At 36.9% G+C, this 15,375-nt stretch overlaps 1 protein-coding gene across 1 annotated transcript; it reads right to left on the bottom strand.

Moving 5' to 3' along the window:
- Positions 1 to 4,522: 4,522 nt before the first annotated feature.
- Positions 4,523 to 5,815, bottom strand: LOC133245079 (olfactory receptor 10K2-like). The gene has a single exon (XM_061412985.1). It carries the CDS (start codon positions 5,456 to 5,458, stop codon positions 4,523 to 4,525), a length of 936 nt encoding a protein of 311 aa, XP_061268969.1. The 5' UTR covers positions 5,459 to 5,815.
- Positions 5,816 to 15,375: the final 9,560 nt, after the last annotated feature.

Here is a 15,375-nt window from a genome sequence, read left to right as displayed (position 1 = left end):
AGATTTCTCCGTAAGCTCAGCTGAAATACATGACCCAGTTTGGAGGCTAAAGGGGCTTTCCTTTCTCACTCAAGTCAATCCCAAATTTGAAGATCTTACCTCTTTCCAGCAAGTTACATATGAATAAAGAGGGGAGCTAAAATTAACCATGGGCCAAGGGTGTGTGAGAGAGCCCTTTTGTGTGTCCATGAAAAGAGGAAGGAGGGCAAAATGTTTAGTTCTAACCCATGAGCACAGGCTCAAGGCCAAATTAATTTTATGATCATATAGGGAACAACAAAAAAAAAAAAAAAAAAGAGGAAGAATAAACTGCTAGAAGGAGAATCATTCTAATATACATGACCTGTTCATACACAGTGATCCTTCCCACTTGTGAGTGTTATGCTATCTGACTCAAAATGATGGTATTTATAAGTCTTGGGAAAGAACAAAGCAAAAGGTGGGAGGCTTTCTTGCTCCTCCTCCTTCAACACTGTGTTACAGAAGGATAGGGATTAACTACACCATATGATATAAAGGTCATTTACATCATACTTATCAGTATATTTTTTACACAGATGTTAATGAGCTTACAGTTATTATTATTTTTTTTAATCTTGTATGAAGATGAATACTTGTTCATTCTAAACTCTATTAAGAAAGTCATAGTCTTCACAAAGGGTCATGCAAGAGCATTGTAGGAGCATTAAAACAGGAAGTGAGTGATGTGGGATCAGTATTAATTCTACTCACTAACAGGAAAGGCATTTTAATTTTCTGAGAGTCAGTTTTCTGATCTATAAAAAGTACATTATAATATATCCTTCCTAGGTCTGCTCTAATGTTCAAGTAAGGTGACATTTAAAAAAAAATTTTTGTTTACTTGAAAAGATTTTTTTTTAATTTTATTTTATTTTTAAACTTTACAATATTGTATTAGTTTTGCCAAATATCGAAATGAATCCGCCACAGGTATACCCGCGTTCCCCATCCTGCACCTTCCACCCTCCTCCCTCCCCTCCCCTCCCTCTGGGTCGTCCCAGTGCACCAGCCCCAAGCACCCAGTACCGTGCATCGAACCTGGACTGGCGACTCATTTCATACATGATATTATACATGTTTCAATGCTATTTTCCCAAATCTCCCCACCCTCTCCCTCTCCCACAGAGTCCATAAGACTGATCTATACATCGGTGTCTCTTTTGCTGTCTCGTACACAGGGTTATTGTTTCCATCTTTTTAAATTCCATATATATGTGTTAGTATACTGTATTGGTGGTTTTCTTTCTGGCTTACTTCACTCTGTATAACAGGTTCCAGTTTCATCCATCTCATTAGAACTGATTCAAATGTATTCTTTTTAATGGCTGAGTAATACTCCATTGTGTATATGTACCACAGCTTTCTTATCCATTCGTCTGCTGATGGGCATCTAGGTTGCTTCCACGTCCTGGCTATTATAAACAGTACTGCAATGAACATTGGTGTACACGTGTCTCTTTCCCTTCTGGTTTCCTCAGTGTGTATGCCCAGCAGTGGGATTTCTGGATCATAAGGCAGTTCTATTTCCAGATTTTTAAGGAATCTCCACACTGTTCTCCATAGTGGCTGTACTAGTTTGCATTCCCACCAACAGTGCAAGAGAGTTCCCTTCTCTCCACACCCTCTCCAGCATTTATTGCTTGTAGACTTATGGATTGCAGCCATTCTGACTGGCCTGAAATGGTACCTCATAGTGGTTTTGATTTGCATTTCTCTGATAATGAGTGATGTTGAGCATCTTTTCATGTGTTTGTTAGCCATCTGTATGTCTTCTTTGGAGAAATGTCTATTTAGTTCTTTGGCCCATTTTTTGATTGGGTCATTTATTTTTCTGGAGTTGAGCTGTAGGAGTTGCTTGTATATTTTTGAGATTAGTTGTTTGTCCGTTGCTTCATTTGCTATAATTTTCTCCCATTCTGAAGGCTGTCTTTTCACCTTGCTAATAGTTTCCTTTGTTGTGCAGAAGCTTTTAAGTTTAATTAGGTCCGATTTGTTTATTTTTGTTTTTATTTCCAATATTCTGGGAGGTGGGTCATAGAGGATCCTGCTGTGATGTATGTCAGAGAGTGTTTTGCCTATGTTCTCCTCTAGGAGTTTTATAGTTTCTGGTCTTACATTGAGATTACTAGAACTAATCAATGATTATAGTAAAGTTGCAGGATACAAAATCAACACACAGAAATCCCTTGCATTCCTATACACTAATAATGAGAAAACAGAAAGAGAAATTAAGGAAAAAATTCCATTCACCATTGCAACGGAAAGAATAAAATACTTAGGAATATATCTACCTAAAGAAACCAAAGACCTATATATAGAAAACTATAAAACACTGGTGAATGAAATCAAAGAGGATACTAATAGATGGAGAAATATACCATGTTCATGGATTGGAAGAATCAATATAGTGAAAATGAGTATACTACCCAAAGCAATTTATAGATTCAATGCAATCCCTATCAAGCTACCAACGGTATTCTTCACAGAGCTAGAACAAATAATTTCACAATTTGTATGGAAATACAAAAAACCTCGAATAGCCAAAGCTATCTTGAGAAAGAAGAAAGGAACTGGAGGAATCAACCTGCCTGACTTCAGGCTCTATTACAAAGCCACAGTTATCAAGACAGTATGGTACTGGCACAAAGACAGAAATATTGATCAATGGAACAAAATAGAAAGCCCAGAGATAAATCCACGCACATATGGACACCTTATCTTTGACAAAGGAGGCAAGAATATACAATGGATTAAAGACAACCTCTTTAACAAGTGGTGCTGGGAAAACTGGTCAACCACTTGTAAAAGAATGAAACTAGACCACTTTCTAACACCATACACAAAAATAAACTCAAAATGGAGTAAGGGGACATTTTTAAACAAAAGCACGTAAGTACAAATTGGACAATTGACACATTAAACTGATTCGCATGAGAGGTTATCAGTTTATTTCCTTTTCATGAGACAACTTGATAGGCTGGAAGTCTGGGCTGAGCAATGGGACTAAAGAAAAGATGACTTGATGGCCAAATTAAATTTGCTTTGGTCCCTGGGATTTCATAGGTGGCACTAGTGGTAAAGAACCTGCTGGTCAATTTAGGAGATTTTGATCCCTGGGTTGGGAAGATCCCCTGGAGGAGGAAATGACAACCCACTCCAGTATTCCTGTCTGGAGAATCCCATGGACAGAGGAGCCTGATGTGCTACAGTCTATGCCATTACAAAGATTCGGACATGACTAAAGTGACTTGGCATGCACTATGATCTTCAGGCCCCTCCTTCAGGAAGTTTCAAGCTGCAGAGAAGTGCAGCAGGCTTGCATTCTTGGGAAGCTCAGCATCCCACATTAAATCAGGGCTTGTGAATAAAACATTCCAGTTTCTACCCTCTTCCTGCAATCCCTGAGTGTATATAACATTGATGAGGAAACTTGTGGAAGAAAATAATAAGAAATGGAATGATTCTGTCAGGAGACCTTATTAACAAGTCAATCTTGGAAAAAATATATAAAGCAAGGAGGCAGCTTTCTCCAAGGAGCTCCTTGTTTGCTCTACTTCTGTAGGAACATAAGCAAAATGTTCCATTCAAAATCTGGCTTGAAGTGCACATGAAGATTCCCAAGCTTCCTGAGACAGATGCTGTTTACTCTTTACACAGACTTTTCTACTTAATGGAGTGGTTAAACTTAGCCTGCTTTTCTTGCCCAGTCTGTGTGATTCTAGTTCTCTTTAACCAATGTCCTTGTGAATATCTTTAAGGAATTCTAACTAAATTTAGATTTGTACTGGTGCATAAAAAAATAAATAAATAAAAAAACAGTTTTCAATACACTAGAAACATAGAAATGGATAACTTTTTGCATAATATTCTTATTTGAACATTGGATATAACTTATGCACCAAAAATTGTTACTTTACAAATGCCATTTCATTTAAAAATTGTGTCCTAAGCTAAACCAAAGACATTGAAGGGTGTTTGTTCTTTATAAAGACTGAATATTATTTGATTATTTTGTCTACTCACTCTGCTTTATAAATACAAATAATGTTTTCCATCTATAGGTTAATATTTATTGGAGAATAGAATAAAAAATTAAGATTTGGAAAAAATGATAAAATAATACAAATTATGGTCTGACTATCCTGACATCCAGAAAAGGGAGCAATAAAGAGAAGGAGCTTTCTGGGTTGCTAAATCAGAGAGTTAATATTGTACAGTATTTTGTATATTTAAAATCTGGGTGAGATTGGGTAATAGTGTTTGCAAGAGTATAAAATTCTGAATCTGCGTATATTTTCCTGCAGTAGCCATCTAATATTTTTCTGTCAATCAAGAGGACTTCAGTAGACAATAATTTATGTGACCATGACAAGGTACTTTTTTTTTTTTTTTTGGAAATAACTGAGAAATATCTCTGTTCTTGAACACTGCTCATTGCTTGATCATTTTTACTCAAGGAATTTTCCCCCATGTATTTAAAAATGAAGAATCTAGATTAATGTCATGATAAACAAATTGTTCTTCCCACAACTCTTTGAAGAGCTGATGTGAACTCTTTATTTCTCAAACTGTAAATCATAGGATTGAACAATGGCGTTAGGATTGTGTAGGATACTGATATGAGAGCATCCTGGCTTGAGGAATAGTTGGATTTAAGCCTTAAGTAGATAAAGGAGGCACAGCCATAATGAACAATGACAATAATGAGGTGAGAAGCACAGGTGGAAAAAGCTTTGTACCTGCCTAATGTGGAAGGAAATTGGAGTATGGCAGAGATGATGCAAATATAGGATACCAAAATCAACAGCAGGGGGATAATCAGGACCAATGCACAGAGCATGATAATGACAATCTGACTAAAGTGAGTATGGTGAGATGCTACCTTAAGAACAGGAGAGATATCACAGAAGAAGTGGTGTAGTTGGTTGGAGGAATGAAAGGGCAGATGAAATACCAAGGATGTGATGATCTGTGCGACAGTAAAGCCACAGGCACAGGCAGCAGCCACTAGTCCCACGCACACCCCATGCCCCATGAGCACTGTGTAGCGCAGAGGGTCACAGATGGCCACGTAGCGATCATAACCCATGGCTGCCAGCAGGAAAGAGTGAGAGCAACCTAGAAAGAGGAAGGAAAACATCTGGATGGCACAGCCCAGAAAGGAGATGGCCTTCTTCTGGGCCAGCAGGTCAACCAGCATCTTGGGTACAATGACGAAGGTGTAACAAGTCTCAAAACAAGAGAGTACAGCAAGGAAGAAGTACATGGGGGTGTGGAGGGCTCTGTCCAACACAACGGTGGAGATGATGGCGTTGGTGCCCAGGGTGAAGAGGTAGACTACCAGGAAGACAGCAAAGAGCAGCCGCTGTAGCCCAGCCAGAGAGGAGAAGCCAAGGAAGACAAACTCTCTCACCAAGGAACCATTGACACACTCCATGGAAGATGCGTCATCAGGAGACAATCTGAGAGAGAAGACAATGCCAAGAAAAAATCCCTGAAAAATAGAAGAATCCCGAGAAACTGGTGATCATAGAACATGTATTCTCAGGTTTTGAGTTTACTCATTAGTCTCCTTCCTGGTTTTTGTAAGACATGAAGAAGCATCTAAAATTATTCAAAGCTTGCATCCAACTTTGAGTTTCCTCAATATTTTTAACATCATAGGAAAACTTTCTCGACATTTCTTTTTTACAGACATAAAGATTTCAGGAAACCAGTTACATCTCCCGATTTCTGGAGAAAAGTGTTGTGTTGACCCTGATGTTTTCTGCTTCTATAGTTATACCATTCTATCTCCCCAACTCAAACCTTATGAAATGCACACATCTTTTCTTCCTCCATTTATCCCCCTGATTCTTTGTTCAGTGCCTAACACAGTGCTTTTTATTGCTTAGAAGGTACATTTATTACTAAATAATTACTATTATATTTTTAACTCCAGGATCCTCAATTCTCAGGACTATGAATACATTTATACAAATATAATCTTAAATTTTATCCTTGCAAACACATGTAAAATTGAGTACTGTAGGAATAAAATGAATTTTGAATTTAGATAGATATAAGCTTTAATCCTGACTCTGGCATGTTCTTGTGGTAAGATCATAAATTCTCTTAGTCCCGCTTTCTCATTTGTATCATGAGAAAAGTAATTCTTACCTTCTAGGGTTATACAGTAAATTAATTAGGACCATGCATTACAAAAGAGACATTCAATACATAGTGCTTAATAAATAATTCCATCTAATCACTTTTTTATTGTTCTTCAAGAATTAGAAATATTTTCATCAAGGATAAAATGAGCATTTATTTAACTCACGGCAAGTTGTTGAAGCTGCCTTTCTGTACTTTCTCAGGGGTGCAGAGGGGATTTAAAAGAGATTATCATTCCTCTGAGTTCTCCAAGCTTGATTAAAAGTAACTTGGTCTTACTGGAGTCCTGTTCTTCACTGGAAGGGAGGTAAGGTGACTGACTTTGAAGTTCCAAGCAAGTTCTTTGGTATTTAGTTCTCTGTAGTCTGAGTCACTCAGGCAGGTTATTTACATTTTGCAGAGAGTAAGGGAGGTTTCACAAAATTCCTATTTTGGAGGGTGGGGGTATACAGGATAAGTTTAGAAGATAAACTTGTATTGCATAATCAGACTTAGTCACATACAAATAACAATTTAGAAGTTTATCATTGTGGATGCTCTATAAATCAATGATGCACACTTTATGTATGTTTTAGTCTACATATTTATAAATCAGCATCAGCTCTTTGAAAATGAAAACATGAAACTGTTAGTCACTCAGTTGTGTTTGACTTTTTGAGACCCTATGGACTGTAGCCCACCAGGAATCCCTGCCCATGGCATTCTCCAGGCAAGGATGCTGGAGTGGGTAACCATTGCCTTCTCTAGGGGATGTTCCCAACCTAGAGACTGAGCCCAGGTCTTCTGCATTGCAGGCAGATTCTTTACCATCTGAGACACCAAGGAAGTCCTTTATTGAGTTCTTAAAGATTAGAGATGAAGCACAAGTTGTAATCAATATTGTTGGGAGAAATATCAATAAACTCAGATATGCAGATGACACCACCCTTATGGCAGAAAGTGAGGAGGAACTGAAGAGCCTGTTAATGAAAGTGAAAGAGGAGAGTGAAAAAATTGGCTTAAAACTCAGCATTCAGAAAACGAAGATCAAGTCATCTGGTCCCATCACTTTATGGCAAATAGATGGGGAAACAGTGGAAACAGTGACACAATTTATTTTGGGGGGCTCCAAAATCACTGCGGATGGTGTCTGCAGTCATGAAATTAAAAGATGCTTGCTCTTTGGAAGGAAAGTTATGATCAACCTAGACAGCTTATTAAAAAGCAGAGACATTGCTTTGCCAACAAAGGTCCATCTAGTCAAAGCTATGGATTTTCCAGTAGTCATGTATGGATGTGAGAGTTGAAATATAGAGAAATCTGAGTGCTGAAAAATGGATGCTTTTGAACTTTGGTATTGGAGAAAACTCTTGAGAGTCTCTTGGTCTGCAAGGAGATCCAACCAGTCCATCCTAAAGGAAATCAGTCCTGAATATTCATTGGAAAAGCTGATGTTGAAGCTGAAACTCCAATACTTTGGCCACCTGATGTGAAGAGCTGACTCATATGAAAAGACCCTGAGGCTGGGAAAGATTGAAGACGGGAGGAGAAGGGGATGGCAGAGGATGAGACGGTTGGATGGCATCACTGACTCAATGGATATGAGTTTGAGTAAACTCCGGGAATTGGTGATGGACAGGGAGTCCTGGTGTGCTGAAGTCCATGGGGTCACAAAGATTCAGACATGCCTGAGCAACTGAATTGAACTGAACTTAAAGATTAGAGTAGATTACTTAATAATATTCATATTTTATGACTTTGTCATTTTTATTATATTTTAAGTATTAGTTATAAATATGAATAAAATAATTTTTCCTTTCTCATGAAAGTGATAATAAAATAGTTAACCATATTGTAGGACATACTATCATAAATATCATCAGGGATCAAGCAAAATATCTTGAAAATCTTGAGGAAAAACAAGCCACTTCATGGAAATCTTTGAAGAGCAAATGCCATTTGAATGTCACCTATAAACATTTTGATAAAAATATGGACTGAGTGTCAGTGTTATGATGTAGCTGATTAATTTCCCTTAATGTTGATTAGCCCTTCAGAATTGAACAAATACCTGTCATTTTGTTGTCAGGCATAGAGATACATCATTTTTACAAAGGAAATACCTCAGTTTACATAGTTCTGTGAACTGAGAGACACTCCTTTCTTCTCTTATTTTTTCCTTTTCTTTCTTTACCAAAACAGTCACATTGAGGTCACAAACTCAAGCACAAACAAAAAACCCAATTCAGTTCTTTGGAGATCATCATCCCAAATATTAGTCCATCTGTATTGCTTTTAACATTTCCAGGAAGAAAAAATAGGATATAATTTTGGTATCAGCTTATCAACAAAAATTTAGATCCATTATATAGAAATATAACATGAACTGTCATTTATCATGTTTTTCATAATGCAGATAGGGTGAAAATACTGTTGTATTTGGTCCTCATCACGATCTCATGAGGTAGGTATTACTTTTGATTTCTTCACTGTAAGAGAGAATAATTTGAGAATCAAAGTGTTTGGAGACTCCTTTCAAATTCACACAGCTAGTGGAACAAGCACCAAACTATGAATATTCTGACTGGCATAGGAATAAAATGTGTGTGTGTGTGTATTGGTGAGAAAGGAAAAATAGTATTCTGTCACCTCCTTACATAGGATGGTATTTTAACAAAAGGATTCCTCCCTAGAGAAGGAAATGGCAACCCACTTCTGTATTCTTGCTTGGAAAATTCCATGGACAGAGGAACCTGGAGAGCTCATGGGATCCTAAAGAGTTGGTCATGGGATCCTAAAGAGTTGGCCACGACTGAGCACATTTGCACATATTGTGATTTAAAATAGTTGTTTCCTTTTTGTATTCCTTACAGAAAAGTTTGGGACTTCCAGTTCTTCCACATCCTTTCTAATATGTTTAGTCTTTTTAAACTTTTGATGTTTTTAATAAGTGTGTAGCATTAAAAAAAAAAGAATAAAGGATAAAAGGAATCTTGTTACAATTTTGTTACGGGCTCATCATTTGTCAGGCATAGAGATACATCATTTTTACAAAGGAAATACCTAAATTTACATAGTTCTGTGAACTGAGAGACACTCCTTTCTTCTCTTTTTTTATTTCCTTTTCTTTCTTTACCAAAACTGTCACATTGAGGTCACAAAGGACTTCAACATGTCCGAAGTACTTTCCTCTTCCTTATAATAGGGTTCATTCTGATACCAGCTAACTTAATTTTCAAAGTTTGTTCAAAATGAATAAGAGAATATCATTGCAAATCTTAAATATTACACAAATATTAGTTCTGTAATTGTAATTTAGAGTTGAAAAGGGGAGACAGTTTTGAGAATATTTCCCTCATACTGCTTGTTATACTCCATTGATATCAGGAAGGGTATATAAGATAAAGATGATTTCCATTCCCAGGACTGAGAAAGGCATATTGCATTTTTGTCCTTGTGTCTTACTCAAGAGGATCTACAGAAAACTGGGGTCATAAATGTTATGTAAAGCTGTGACAAAGTAAAAATGCTAATTGCTCATTCCTGCCTGACTCTTTGCGGCCCAGTAGGCTGTGGCTCATCAGGCTCCTCTGTCCATGGAATTCTCCAGGCAAGAATACTGGAGCGGGTTGCCATTTCCTTCTCCAGGGGGCCTTCTTAATCCAGGGGATCAAATCCAATCCACATCTCTTATGTCTCCTGCATTGGTAGGCAGGTTCTTTACCACTAATGCCATGCTAGTGAAGCCAGACACAGAAGGACAAATTCCATTTGTAAATGTTATATAAAATAGTCAAATTCACAGAAAGAGGAAGTCAAATAGTGATTGCCAGGGCCTGGGGCAAGGAAGAGAAAGAGGAAATGGCTGTTCATCGGTGTTAAGTTTCAGTTATGTGAGATGAATGTGTTTTAGAGATCTGTTGTATAATATTGTGTCTGTAGCTAATATTTTGTTATTGTATACTTAAACATTTACTAAGAGGGTAGATCTCACGTTTGTTGTTCTTACTAAAATGAAACAAAAGTTTTGTGAATAAAGTGTTGTTGAGTGTACTTTTGAATTAAATCAGAACCAAGACTGTGTCTATGTAAATTTAGGAGAAGCAATGAGACAATTAATTTAAAATATGTATAAAATATACATTCATAGTTCTATAAAAGTTCATTTTAAAATGTCATTAATCCTGATTAACATTCTTTGGAGTCCTCATTCTTGGGTATGGCTATTTCTGTCTTTCACTGTCACTGCACCAATGTGGGCCCCTCACCCTTCTCTGTCTCTTACCTGAGCTGAGAAAGCACAGGTCCTGCTGGGGATTAGATGCTTACTCTTATTCCCTGTCCATTGTCCAGTTGCTCATTCCTGTAGGTGCTCAGTCCAATGTGTTGTCTGTTATTCATAGATGGGCCCCCGTTTGCCTCTCCCTTTCCCTAAGAAAAGCCAGAGGCACAGTGACTACAGGAGCTAGAATCCAGTTGAAATGGGAAATGGGAAAAGACCAAAACAGAGCAGAGGCTACTGGTCTCTACTCAGGGGTAGAGATATGATGATGGTCTGGGGACTAAGACCCAGACCAAAATCAAATGTAACTAATTTCTTCTTGACATTTTGTGCCAATTGACCAAAGACCACAAGTCATATCTAACAGTGACCACTGAAGTGTTGGCACTTTCATTGCATTTATTGGTAGTGGGAGGTTTCTCTGTGGGTCTCCTGATGCCAGAGTCATTGCCATGGAGATGTTGCACTGGGTTTAATTAAACAGCTGAATTGACTGTGGAAAGTAGAGGCAAGTTATCAAATGCCAAATTGCTCCAAATTGTACTCAAGCATTAGGGCTTAGGGAGTGGAAGTCTCTAAGCCACTCTCAGATGTAGCAATTTTCAAAAATTGACTATTTTAAATTGGTTTCTCAATTTTATGTTACCAAAGGATTGAAAGGTGTAGTTCATGATGATACATTATAAAGCATGTTTGTTCAGTGTAAAATGTGCTTTTGCACTTATAATTGGGAATATATCTTTCTGTTAGGCTGAGAGGACCAAATGAGCAATGTTGCTTTTACAGTAAAGGCCCAGGTCAGGAAAAGTTGAAAGGAGATTGATTTCACCATTAACCATTGAGTTCATTTTTTCTGCTCTTTATTTCATTATCCAGAAACTAATATAGCATACTTTTACACATGGGAGACATTAAAGATGTACTGAATGTTGGATGAATAAATGGTCACAGGTAGCATTATCCCTGGAAAAGGCAATGGCACCCCACTCCAGTACTCTTACCTGGAAAATCCCATGGATGGAGGAGCCTGGTAGGCTGCAGTCCATGGGGTCGCTAAGAGTAGGGAACGACTGAGCGACTTCACTTTCACTTTTCATTTTCATGCATTGGATAAGGAAATGGCACCCCACTCCAGTATTCTTGCCTGGAGAATCAAGGACAGAGGAGCCTAGTGGGCTGCCGTCTATGGGGTCGCACAGAGTCAGACACGACTGAAGAGACTTAGCAGCAGCATTATCCCAATTACATAAATGACCTCTTAGTTTAAACAAAAATATCATCATTTATTTTCCAGTTTCCAAAATTTCTGGTTTCTACTTGCCTGTGGCTAAGCTAGAAATGGTTGATTTCAAAAGCAATGTCAATAAATGTTAAAGTCCCCTAACAATGGCTTGATGCATAGTAAGAATTCATCAACTATCTGATAAATTGAGAAATAATGATATTGAGAACAAACGTGAAAACAAAGGAATAACAAAAAATAAGTGAGATAGAGAAATAATGTCCCAAAAGAAGTAAGAAAAGTGAAATTTTAGATATCTGATTCTGAATGCCAAGCATTTTTGTTGTTGTTGTTATTGGTGTCCATAATTTACTCCAAATGCATGTAGTTTTTTTTTTAAACTTTTTAAAAAGTTTTTATTTTTTTTAATTAACATATGATAGAGATAGGAAAAGCTGTACATATTTAATGTATACAACTTGATGAATGTGATATAAGTATATATCCATGACCAGACAACCTTACCTGCCTCCTGCTAAAACTGTCTGCAGGACTAGAAGCAACCATTAGAACCAGACATGGAAAAAGGCACTGGTTCCAAATTGGGAAAATAATACATCAAGGCTGTATATTGTCACCCTGCTTATTTAACTTATATGCAGGGTATATCATGTGAAATGCCAGGCTGGATGAAACACAAGCTGGAATAAGATTACTGGGAGAAATATCAATAACTTCTGATATGCAAATGACACCACTTTTATGGCAGAAAGCAAAGAACTAAGAGCCTCATGCTGAAAGTGGAGAGTGAAAAAATTGGCTTAAAACTCAACACTCAAAAAATGAAGATCATGGCATCCAGTCCCATTACTTCATGGCAAATAGAAGGGGAAACAATGGAAATAGTGGCAGACTTAATTTTTTTCAGCTCCAAAATCACTGCAGATGTTGACTGCAGCTATGAAATTAAAAGACACTTGCTCCTTGGAAGAAAAGCTATGACCAACCTAGACAGCATATTAAAAAGCAGAGACATTACTTTGCCGACAAATGTCTGTCTAGTCAAAGCTATGGTTTTTCCAGTAGTCATGTATGGATGTGAGAGTTGGAACATAAAGAATTGATATTTTTGAACTGTGGTGTTGGAGAAGACTCTTGAGAGTCCCTTGGACTACAAGGAGAGCAAACCAATCAATCCTAAAGGAAATCAATCCTGAATATTCATTGGTGGGATTGATGGTTAACTTGAAGCTCCAATACTTTGGCCACCTGATGGGAAGCACTGACTCATTAGAAAAGACCCTAATCCCAGGAAAGATTGGAGGCAGGAGGAGAAGAGGATGGCAGAGGGATGAGATGGTTGGATGGCATCCCTGACTCAATGGACATGAGTTTGAGCAAGCTCTGGGAGATGGTGAAGGACAGGGAAGCCTGGTGTGCTGCAGTCCATGGGGTCACAAAGAGTTGGACACAACTGAGCAATGAACAACAACATATATCCATGAAACAATCACCACCATCAAAACCATAGACATATTCATGACCTCCCAAAATTTTCTCTAGCTAACTTTATTATCACTTATTATTAACTGTGATAAGAAGACATAAGGCCTATCCTCTAAGCAAATTTTAAGTATACAATACACTACTGTTATCTCAAAGTAATATACTGCATAGTACATCTCCAGTTATATTGCTAACTGAAATTTTGTACCCTTTAACCAGTATCTCCACATTTCCTTTATTCCCATCATCCTATTGTCTGCTTCTATGAGTTTAACTATTTCACAGATCCCACACATAGGGAGATCATGCAGTATTTGTCTTTCTATGTCTGGCTTATTTCTCTTAGCATAACACTCTTGAAATTCACCCACACTGTGGCAAATGTTAGGCTTTCCTTTTTTTTTATGTTGTGCTCTTACCACATTTTTTTTCTTTATCTATTTTCTTTGATACATACCATTAGGTTGTTTTCATATCTTTGCTATTGTGAATGGTGCTGCAATTAACATGGGAATGCAAGTATTGCTTTGGATTCTAATTTCAATTCCTTTTGATAACTGCCCCCAAAGTGGGATATCTAGATCACATGGTAGTTTTATTGTGAATTTTAAAAGAACTTCCATGCTGTTTTTCCTAATGTCTGTATCAATTTGTATTTCCACCAACAGTATACCAGAGTTCCCCTTTCTCCACATCCTTGCCAAGGTATTATCTTTTCATTGATAAAGGTCATTCTAACAGATGTGAGATGATATCTCACTATGGCTATAGTTTGCATATCCCTGATGATTAATGATTTTGAGTATTTTTTATACATCTTTGACTATTTGTTTTGTTTTCAAATTGGGGAAAGCATAGCCTCTATTAATGGTTTTAGGAAACACTGGATAGCAAAATAATAAAATAGGACCCTTTTGCTATATCATACATAAAAATGAACTCAAAATGGATTAAAAACTTAAACATAAGGCCTGGAACTATAAAATCCTTAGTAAAAAAATATAGAAAAAGCTTCTTAACATTTGCTATTGCAGGCTTTTTTAATATGCCCCCGAAAGTACACATAACAAAAGCAAAAATAAGTAAGTAGAATTATGTCAAACAACTTCTGCACAGCAAACAAACAATCAAAAAATTAAAAAGACAATCTGTGAAATACAAACATAGTTTTGCAAACAATGTATCTGGTAAAAGACTAATATCCAAAATATATAAGGAACTCATACAATTTAATAGCAAAAACAAAAAAACAAAAATTTTTATTAAAATTGCATAAATAAGCTGAGTAGAGATTTTTCCAGAAAGAACTATAAATGGATACACCCACTACTTGGAGTAATACCCCAAATTTTATTATATTTTAAATTTTGTTCTCATGTTAATTGAATTGCTTCATCCTGAAATTTCAGGAGGAGCAGGTAATGTTTACTAAGTCAGTCAGAAAATTGGATTTTTCCTGTAGTGTTTGATTCAAGATGAGTATGTGATCCAAATCTGTTAAAACACACACACACACACACACACACACACACACACACACACACACAAATCTGTTCAATCAGGATCAAGAAGATTCAATATCCCAACTTTTGTTTTCACATCCAAGGAAGTGAATTATTTCTTCCTCTGGACTAGATTTTGTGAGCTAAAGTTGTCAGAGACTTCTGAGCTTAGGCTAAAAAAGTGGAGCCAAGACTGAAGAAGCAGATCTATGTGATGCATCCAGATAACTAAGGATGACTGAACTCTGTATCAAATGTGGGGCCAGAACCAGAGTAGTGCCGGACTTTTCAAGCTTACATAAACCACGTTATATTTTTTGTTATTGCCAGTTTGCGTTGGATTATCTTTTATTTGCAGCCCAAAGAATCTTAAATTATAAGACCTGATTGCATTCCATGACAGATTGAAGATGACTTACAGTATGTCCTATTAAGGCAAGCATTACTGTGTAAAAAATAAGAAATTAGAACAAAGGTAAATAATGATATCTTTGTGTGATATAATTTCTATAATTGAAATTTTAAGAGTGTCAAACTTAAATGTTCTCACCCAAAAAAGTAAAAAAAGGTAAATATGTAAGGTGATGGCCTTGTTAATTAACAAGATAGCAGGACTCTTTTTACAATGTATATCAGGCATCCCAATGTCACTTTAAATATTTAAAAAAAAATAATGATATCTTAATAAGGTAAATTTGGGAGGGACAATT

The sequence above is a fragment of the Bos javanicus genome, chromosome 3, assembly GCF_032452875.1.
Source record: "Bos javanicus breed banteng chromosome 3, ARS-OSU_banteng_1.0, whole genome shotgun sequence".
Lineage (NCBI taxonomy): Eukaryota > Metazoa > Chordata > Mammalia > Artiodactyla > Bovidae > Bos > Bos javanicus.
Note: the sequence above shows the minus strand (reverse complement) of the source record. Positions and strands in the feature narration are given on the sequence as shown.

Bases quoted from the DNA above. Each gene is read 5' to 3' on its own strand.
- LOC133245079 (XM_061412985.1), bottom strand. From the start codon at position 5,458: ATGGAGTGTGTCAATGGTTCCTTGGTGAGAGAGTTTGTCTTCCTTGGC.